The 10,406-nt window shown below is 35.7% G+C and overlaps 1 protein-coding gene across 1 annotated transcript; it reads left to right on the top strand.

Annotated features, from left to right (window-relative positions):
• Positions 1-8,363: 8,363 nt before the first annotated feature.
• Positions 8,364-9,972, top strand: LOC113929250 (glutamyl-tRNA(Gln) amidotransferase subunit A, mitochondrial-like). The gene is given in 3 exon segments (XM_027606013.2): positions 8,364-8,714; positions 8,717-9,119; positions 9,122-9,972. Coding segments are annotated over 3 exon segments (1,581 nt in total). The 3' UTR covers positions 9,949-9,972.
• Positions 9,973-10,406: the final 434 nt, after the last annotated feature.

Here is a 10,406-nt window from a genome sequence, read left to right as displayed (position 1 = left end):
TGTTTGCACTCTAAGTATTTCCTTTTCATTTTACACTTTCTAGAAAATCTCACCCACTGTCAGAGAATCAACCCTCATCTTTATAGTTATCACTCCAGTTTCTATATATCTGGCTCTTACCTTCTTCCTGAGCTCCAGACCAATATTTTTTTCAGCCTACCGAGCAAGCAACTCCATCTAAAAGTCCCACAGATAGAGCAGATACAGAAGGTCTAAAACTAAACTCCCTGTTTCTTTAACTATACTATTTTTTCTGTATTTCCTATCTAGCCTAAAATCTTACCACTCAACTAGTTGCCTTAAACGTCCTTGACTTCTTTCAAATGACTTCTACCCCTGTACAATCAGCAATAACTGTTTACCTCCCCCCAGACCTCTGTGTCTTATCCCCTGCCTAATTCCTTCTGGCATACTTTCCTCCCAATGCTCATCACTTCCCATTATGGAATCAAAGTAACTTCTTTATTGCCATCTTTTTTTGTTGTTGTTCCTAATCTCTTCCTGCTTCATTTCTTTCTTTTCCTTTTTGTCAGAAAAAAAAAAATCTTTTAAAATGTATACCTATTGTGTAATATGCTACATTAAGATCCTATTATCTATAGAATATGCGCAAGGTCCCTAGATTATATGAAGTTCTTCATATTCTGGTCCCAAACGTCTTTTTAGAGGCATCCTCTGGCAATTTTCTTCAAGTACCTCTTTTTCTGTCTGCTGAGATCTTCCTTATTTCCTAATTATACCATGCCACGTGTGCCCTTATGCTCTTACAAATCTCCTTCCTTAAGAATCTTCTTTCCTGGGAGGCCTGGGTGGCTCAGTCGGTTAAGCACCTGCCTTCGGCTCAGGTCATGATCCCAGGGTCTTGGGATCTAGCTGGCATTGGGCTCCCTGCTCAGCGGGGAGCCTGCTTCTCCCTCTCCCTCTGCCTGCCGTTCCCCGTTTGTGCTCTCTCTCTCTCTCTGTGTGTCAAATGAACAAATAAATTCTTAAAAAAAAAACTTCTTTCTTTCACCTACCCCTGCCAAACTCATACAACTCTCAAGTCCTATGCAAAAATACCCTTTCTTACCCAGCTTGAAAGGTAAGATTAGTCATTATAATTAATTCCTGATGTGTGAGCTTGGTACACACTTTTATCAAATCATACAGCTTACATTATATAATGAATATTTGTTAATGGCTGTCCCTTCTACCAGACCATGACCTGCTTGTGGACAGAGATCATGCCATCTCTGGAACATTATAGTTGGGTAATAAATATTTGTTGAATAAATAAATAAAAGAGTGCTTCTAAAATGAAGGAAGCACTGGATTTTGCAAGGGATGACTACATTTTTCTGTGTTCCCCTTTCTGTTATTAAAGATGAAGGTAACCTATACAAAGTTATTCAAACCAATGTTTGTACCTTTTTATAAAGTACCTTTTTTATTGTACCCAATAATCTCTATTTTAATCATTACATCTCTGAAGCTGAATTTGTAGCTGGTTTTTAAATATTGGCAAAATAAGGAAACATTTTTCTCAGTGATTTTACATGCTTATTAAGCATCAGGACATGTGTGTGTATCCCCATAAATCAGGAATAGATCTCTACAGATTTGTAGTGTAGCTCCTTTATGGGCTTCCATGGGGCAAGGGGTGGGGGTGGGGGCCAAGATTAAATTTGTCATATCAGCACCTTATCTGAACGCTATAGCCAAATATAAGCCTTCCTGGTAAAGCTTCTAGATACTCAGCTATTGTTCTCAATGTGCCTCCAACATTGTTTCTATGGGACTAAAATAGTCTTTACGATACCAGTATATGCATAAGAAGTTGGAGAATACCTCTTCTTTCTTACTTCTGCATTTAAGAAATTAATTTTTCTCTCCAAAAAGGAAGTGGTTTAAGAGTAGTAATTTTCTTCTGCTGGTAATACCGGACTGCATATATCCCATCAGATCTGCATGATAAGTAACAATAAGGCATAGCTTATTTTGCTGTATTATGTCTTAACTCCTTAAAGCTTTTAATTAATGATGTACAGAGAGAGAGAGACTGAGGATTGGGTTTTTGTAGTCAGTATAAAGCAAATCATGATGAAAAACATGCTTACACTGAATTAAAAAGAAAGAGTAAGAGTTACTGTAGAAATTTTATATCTGATCAATATATCTGCTTCAATGATTCGACTACTTCTCAAATGAGTTCAGCCTACTGCATGAGATAAGCTCTCTGAAAAGAAATACTTTTACTGTGCTGCATACGGATGCTGAAAATGAAATTCTTCACATTCCTAAAATATCAATCAAGGTCCCATAAAACTTTTAAACCAAGAGAGTCTGTCAATGTTGGTAAACCAAAAACTAGGAACTAAGCTAGCAAGGTATCTTTAATTTGGAAAAAAAATATATTTTTAGAATATGTTAACTATTAAAGTATAGGTAGTTGAAGCTTTCTATATGAGTATATGCATGCATGCAAAAATATTTAGGATTAAAAAGATATGTGTTATGTAATGTAGTATGATAGGTACCTGTTCATTTATTAACCAACTCATTTCTTCAGCATGTATCATCTGTTAATTCAAAATAGTTGTTGATTGCCTGCTACATGCCTGTGATATTGTGGATAGACATTAAGGATATTCAAGTGAACAAGACAAATTCTCTGACCTGGTAGACCTTTCAGTACAACCAAAGATAAATACAAGTAAATAAAGAAAACAATAGAGTATGAAAATGACTAAGATTTGAGAAGCATGGAATGTTATCAAAGCACAAAACAGAGTACCTAACCCAGACATGGATGGATCAAAGGAGACTTCTTGGAAGAAGAGATGTCTAGTGGAGACCTAGAGGGGGCAAGGAGTTGCATGCAGAGAGAATTCTCATGATTCTGAAACATTTGAGCTGATAGAGAACATGGTGAACAAATACAAGAAGCTAAGTATAACTGCACCAAAACAGACAGCAGGAGCTTTATGGCACTGTGATGAGAGTTCAGTGATTTTTGTGAATTCAGTCCCAGATACTTTCTTTTGACTACTAGGACAAGAAATTGGACCATAGAAATATTAGAAGAGGGGCAACTTATGGTCACTAATAGCAACCAATCAAGTATGGGGGTAAAAAATTTTAAAGGACAATTTTTCTCTAGCAACTTTTGGCTAATGGTAGAATGACAAGGTTAGGGATGATCCAGCAAGAGAAACTAGAACACAGACACTTATTTTGACTAGTTGGTTCAAACTGCTGTTTAAAAAGTGGAAAGGGTATAGTTAGCTGTCCTCCCAGCAACCAATTTATTTTTCCTCCCACTATGCAAATACCAATATTCTTGAGGTGTCATCCATTCCCCCGCCCCACCCAAGCCTATGGACCCCAGAGGAAGCCAACCCTATTCCTGTAACAGGTATAAACTCAGGAAGACTAATGATTATATCATCTTTCTTTCAGTGATCAGTTCAGGAATGGGCTTGTGATCTAATTTTAGTCAATGTATTGTGAAAAGAAGATATTTGCTCTTCTGGGTGAAACTCTCATAACTGTTTTTTGCTTTGATCTGAATGATTTCATGTGTAATTAGTTGCAACTGATGTATTAACAAGCTGTGGATGATGTTGTCACATAGTGTGCAAGAGGGCAGAGTGTTGAGTTGCATTTTCCAGTATGATGGCTACTAGCTTTACTGGTTATTTAAATTACTAAAAATTAAATACACTTAAAAATTCACTTCCTAAATGAGAGTGGCATTTCTTAACTGCTCAATAGTCACATGTGGCTAGTGGCAATGATTGGATTGTGCATTTCTGTTATTGCAGAAAGTTCCGTTGGGTAGTGTTAAGCTAGGGAATCACAAAGAAATAGCACTGGACACATTAGATTACATCAACCCTGAAGCTTGCCTTATGTCTGGACTTCCATATGTGTGAACCAATAAATACCATTGTTGGTTAAGCCAGTTTGAACTCAGCTTCCAATTCCTTCCAAATGGAAGCATGCTAGCTGATTAGAGTTAAGCTGTTTAAATATTAAAAATTAAGAATTTTGTGCACCAAATAAAAACTGTGATTCTCTTAAATGACAGCTTCTATCATGTTGTCTGGCCCTTTAGTAAGCACTCAAATTTTTGGTCAATAAAGGAATGAATAAATTACCAAACTCCTTCTATTTAATATTGTATGTTTTCCTCAAAAAAACCAGCTTTTGGCTCATTGTTTTTCTGAGATTATTCATTTATTTGGGTCAATTGAAATAAAATACATTCTTCAAGTTCTATGTTAATCAAAAATCCCACAGAAGTGATCAAGAAAGGATTCTTAGATTTTCCAAGACAAAGGACAGCTTCTCTTCAAAGTTCTGTAGCCTCATCTGGTTTAACATCAGATGTAACTATCAATCCTTTTGCACACTATCCCCTCCTATTTGTCATAATTAGGTGCAGGATGGGATTCATTAAAGGACAATGTAACAATAGGGGGCAATTATATTTTATTATGCAGCAATCACTATTCTCAGAAACCCTCAGGCACCCATCTGGGGCTTCTGCCCTAGGGGGGCAGTTTTCTTTTGATAATCTCACCTATTGAACTATCATGTTCCATTGCTCAATTAATTTAGCCCTGTAGATGGTTCAATAAAAATGTTCCCTCTATTCAGGCAATTTGATGATTTTCTCTGCTCTTTCAGACCAAACACAATGAAGCCATGGCTGTGAGTTCCTGCTGTAGCGCACTAAAGCTCTCAGACCCCTGGCTGCCCTGTGGTGTCCTTCCTGTGGCTCTGTGCTCTAATGCAGATGGAGAGGGAGTGTCACTGATCTTTCACTCCGAGAAAAAAACCCTGGCACCTTTTTTTCTTTCCCTACAGTCAGGATATTTAGGTTAAACCAATAACTAAAATGCCAGATTGAGATCTGCACCTCATATCTGACCCTGACAACTCAAAAATAAACCTTTGCATTTTAGACAGAGAGTGTTTTTATCTGCTTTACACAAGGTCCAAAACATTCTTGTTTATTCTTCTATTAAAAGATGTCTTTGAGGGATGGCTGGGTGGTTCAGTGGCTTAAATTTGGCTCAGGTCATGATCCCTGCATCCTGGGATGTAGCCCCTTGCCAGGCTCCCTGCTCAGTGGGGAGTCTGCTTCTCTCTCTGCCTCTACCTCTGCTCATGCTTACTTGCCCTCTCTCTCACTCAAATAAATGAATAAATTCTTTAAAAGAGAAGAGATGTCTTTGCATGCCAACAATGGTAAACAGCTATCACTTTTTAAATTGTCCCTTAAAAATTGCATTAAATGTGATAAATATTTGAAGTTTAAAAAAATTCAAAAGGACACACAGAATATAAAGTCTCTGCCAAGCCCCACTAACCACACACGCACACACACACACACACACACACACACACACACACACACACACGCGCACATACACAACCCTTCCCACTACTTTAATCTCAGTCTTTCCCTTTAGATAATCATTATCAAATAAAATACATTTACTTCTGGAAGTGATTCTGTATGTTGAAACACACATTCATACACAAATGCATATACAGAACAGCATATTCTGTGTCCATTTTACATAAATGGAATGCTACTATACATATATTTCTGTGACTTGCTTTAAGGCACTTTTCAAAATATCTTAAAGATAATTCAATACTACATGCACAATATTATTTCACTGAAGGAAAAAAAAAAGTTTCATAGTACTCCATACCACAGAATTACATTTCTTAACTTTTGTATTACCTCTGGCAATATAGATTGTTTCTACTTTTTCACATACATGTGACTGTAACTCCTAAAAGTAATTTCTGCAGCCAGAAGAGATTACATAATACATTTTGGTAAAGACAGTCGGCAGTCCAAAACAGATCTATATGTTCATTTTCCCACAGCTTAACAACTCTCCATATTATCAAATTCTAAACGGTTTTCTTTGCAAATCTGATGGCCAGCAAGTACATTTGTATTTACTTGGTTATTATTACTGAGAAAATGCATGTACTTATATATATTTTTTGTAATTTCAAAATTATTCTTCTAGTGGTTGCCTACTTATATATTTTCCCATTTTTTCTGTAGATTTTTTTTTCTTACTGATTTATATCTGTGATGGATTTATGGGATTAATGGTGGGTATCAAGACTTTATGTTATCTGTGACAAGTATTTATCCCTGTTTGTCTCTCAATCTCTCTCCCCTCTGCATATGCAATCTTTTGTTTTTATAATTATTTTAAATGTTTTTATAGGCATCTATTTCTAACTTTATATTATGGTTTCTGGATTCTTCATTTTTATTAGGTAAACTCTCACCATCCCAAGATAACTAGCTACAAATCTGTAGTTTCTCCTAGTAAACTCATACTTCATAAATATAGATAGATAAATATAGAGACATAGATATCTTTAACTTCATGTATTTCAATATATATGCATATCTTTAAATTATCTGGAATTATCTTTGCATAAATGAGACATTAAATATTTTGTGGATTTTTTTCTAAGTGGCATTAAATTTTTCTAGGTTTCTTTTTTCCCATTGATTTTTAATACCATCTACATCTATATCATACTAAATTCCCATATATACATTAGTGTGTTTCTAGAATCTCTATTTTAAATTAAAAACTTGTGTATTTCCTCACAAATGTATTGTCATTTTAATTACCCTAGCTTTGTATTACTACAGCTGTCATATTGGAATTCTCATATCATAAGTCATTCTTTATTACTTTTCTTTTTTGATAATTTCTTGACTATTATTAGATATTTCTCTTTCAAGGTGAACTTTAGAATTAACTTCCCAAGTTCCACAAACTATTTTGTGGATATGTGTGTTTGTTTCTGTGGCTATATAGAATAATTTGGGGGAAACTGATGTCTTCAAAACACTGACTCTTCTCATTCAGAACCATGTTATTACTCTCCATTTATTCTGATTATCTTTTATGTTCTTCAATAAATTTTTATAGGGTTCCACATATTGGTCTTGCATTTTTCTTCTTAAAATTTATTCCTGGATATTTATTGCAAAAGACACTTGGGGATTCTTCTTTATGGGTTCTGATTCTAACAGAGATCATTGTACATTTTCCCTTTCACATATGAAGTAGAGGCAATTAACAGACTGCTATTAATAGATTAATAATCATTTATATTGTTTTAAGCATTTATTCTAAAATGTGTGCCTTTTTCTGAAATACAGTCCCTATTCTAAAAACAATTTCATCTTTATTTAGAATTTTTTAATATTTTGTGCATCCCAGAGTAATTTGCAGACAGGTCCATCAGAGATCAAGAACAAGAATGTTCCTTACAGTTTGTATGCATGTCTGTGTGATTGTGTACAATTAAACACAGTGTAGGCGTTTCTTTCTGAGAAGATTGATAAGCATCTAAGATGCACATGCAGCAATGTAGAGACCTTATAATCGCAGTGGTAAGTGGAGAAATTTAGAAAGAGAATAAGCAGGAGCAACATCAGTAAGAGGGTAGAATAGATGTAAATGTGTGTATATATAGTTATATGTATATATCTATGTATATATATATTTAGTGGTATTACAATAACAGAATGTGGTATTATTCAGAACTTTTTAAAAAAAGAAGGAAATTATATAATTTTGCAAACATGGATAAACCTAGAGGACATTATGTTCAATGAAATAAGCCAGGTGGAGAAAGATAAATACTGTATGATTTTACTTATATATGTAATATAAAAAGTCAAACTCATAAAATCAGAGAGTAGAATAGTAGTTTCTAGGGCCATGGTAGTGGGAGTAATGGGAGATGTTGGTCAAAGGTACAAATGTTTAGTTATGAGTAATCTCTAGGATCTAATGTACAGTATGGTGACTGTAGTTAATAATACTGTATTGTACACTTGGAAATTGCAAAGAGAGTAGATCTTAAGTGTTCTCACACACATACACCAATGATACCTATGTGAGGTGATAGGTGTGTTAATTTGGTTGTGGTAATCATTTTAAAATACATGCATATATTAAAATCATCATATTTTACACCTTAAAAAACATTATGGAAAATTTTAAAAAAGTAAATAAAAATAAAGCTAAGGGACAAGATGCTGAGTAAATTAAATAAATGATAAAATTTATTTATGCAAATTTAAGATACTTCTATACACATAAACACTAAATATTTAATGAAGACATAAAAAACTTGTATGCCTAAACACATTAAAATGGTAGGTCTCTGGAGGGTAAGGGGAGGATAAAGGAGTAGGAAATAGTCTAATCAATAGAGAAGCTTTTCTTAGCCCATGTGATCCCGGCACGGGTGTTGACCTCTCTTATTCCTCCTTGTCACCTGGGCCCTGTGGTGGCAGGCTGGGCACGAGGACCATGCTGGGCCGGACCCTCCGAGAAGTTTCTACAGCACTGAAACAAGGCCACATTACTGCAACAGAGCTCTGTCAAAAATGTCTCTCCCTTATCAAGAAGACCAAATTTCTAAATGCTTACATTACTGTATCAGAAGAGGTGGCCTTAAAGCAAGCTGAAGAATCGGAGAAAAGATACAAGAAAGGTCACTCACTTGGGGATTTAGATGGAATTCCCGTTGCAGTAAAAGACAACTTTAGCACGTCCAGCATTGAGATTACATGTGCATCAAACATGCTGAAAGGTTATGTACCACCTTATAATGCTACAGTTGTTCAGAAGTTGTTGGATAAGGGAGCTGTCCTGATGGGAAAAAAAAAAATTTAGATGAGTTTGCAATGGGATCTGGAAGCACAAATGGTGTATTTGGACCAGTTAAAAACCCCTGGAGTTATTCAAAACAATATAGAGAAAAGAGGAAGCAGAAGGCCCATGGTGAGAATGAGGATTCAAATTGGCTTATAACTGGAGGAAGCTCAGGAGGGAGTGCGGCGGCGGTAGCGGCATTCACATGCTTTGCGGCTTTAGGATCAGACACAGGAGGATTGACCAGAAATCCAGCTGCGCACTGTGGAGTTGTTGGTTTCAAACCAAGCTATGGCTTAGTTTCTCGTCATGGCCTCATTCCGCTGGTGAATTCAATGGATGTGCCAGGAATCTTAACCAGATGTGTGGATGATGCAGCAATTGTGTTAGGTATGCTGGCTGGGCATGACCCAAAGATTCTACCACAATACAGGATCCTGTTAAACCATTTACACTTCCCACTTTTGCAGATGTGAACAAACTATGTATAGGAATTCCAAAGGAATATCTTGCACCAGAATTATCAAGTGAAGTGCAATCTTTTTGGTCCAAAGCTGCTAACCTCTTTGAGTCTGAGGGGGTCAAAGTAATCGAAGGGTCCCTGCCTCACACCACTTCCTCAATTGTCTGCTACCATGTATTGTGTACATAGGAAGTGGCATCAAATATGGCAAGATTTGATGGGCTAGAATATGGTCAGAGGTGTGACATCAATGTGTCTACTGAAGCCATGTATGCTGCAACCAGGTGGAAAGGGTTTAATGATGTGGTGAGAGGAAGAATTCTCTCAGGAAATTTTTTCTTATTAAAAGAAAACTATGAGAATTATTTCATTAAGGCACAGAAAGTGAGACGACTCATTGCTAATGATTTTGTGAATGTTTTTAACTCCGGAGTGGATGTCTTGCTGACTCCCACCACCTTGAGTGAGGCGGTACCATACCTGGAGTTCATTAAAGAAGACAACAGGACACGAAGTGCCCAGGATGATATTTTTACACAGGCTGTAAATATGGCAGGATTGCCAGCAGTGAGTGTCCCTGTAGCCCTCTCAAACCAAGGTTTGCCAATAGGACTTCAGTTTATTGGACTTGCATTTTGTGACCAGCAGCTTCTTACAATTGCCAAGTGGTTTGAAAAACAAGTACAGTTTCCTGTTATTCAACTTCAAGAACTAATGGATGATTGTTCATCAGACTTTGAAATTGAAAAGTTATCTTCTGTTTCTCTGAAACAGTAGTGATAAATATAGCATGCAAATTAAAATAACTTGAAGATTAAAAAAAAATAGAGAAGCTTTTCTTAAACCGATGATGATAGTGAGCCAACAACATAGAATTATGTGATTTCAGTACTCTCTTTGCATCCAAAAGCAATGGGGAAAGAAAAGAAAAATGTAATTCATGTATTTTGGACAGCATTTTAAAAAGAGCCTAAGGATACTTTACATTTCAAATAGTCTTTGTGTTTTGTTTAGTGGTATATGTAATAACATGTAGTTATAACCTTTAATTATGTCAAAATCAAGAAAGCTTTTGGTGTTTTTTCATATGCTTTGTGCTTAAAGAGCATAATATTGATCACCATGAGATGAATCTTCTATATTTATATGTAGTAACTAAAGTACAAAAAAAAAAATTTGTTTATAATGAATTCCTACCATGCACAATTGAGTTATATTGCTTTTCAAATCACAGT

This window comes from Zalophus californianus, chromosome 5 (assembly GCF_009762305.2).
Source record: "Zalophus californianus isolate mZalCal1 chromosome 5, mZalCal1.pri.v2, whole genome shotgun sequence".
NCBI classification, from domain to species: domain Eukaryota; kingdom Metazoa; phylum Chordata; class Mammalia; order Carnivora; family Otariidae; genus Zalophus; species Zalophus californianus.
The sequence above is the reverse complement of the archived record's forward strand: the minus strand, read 5'-3'. Positions and strand labels throughout refer to the sequence as shown.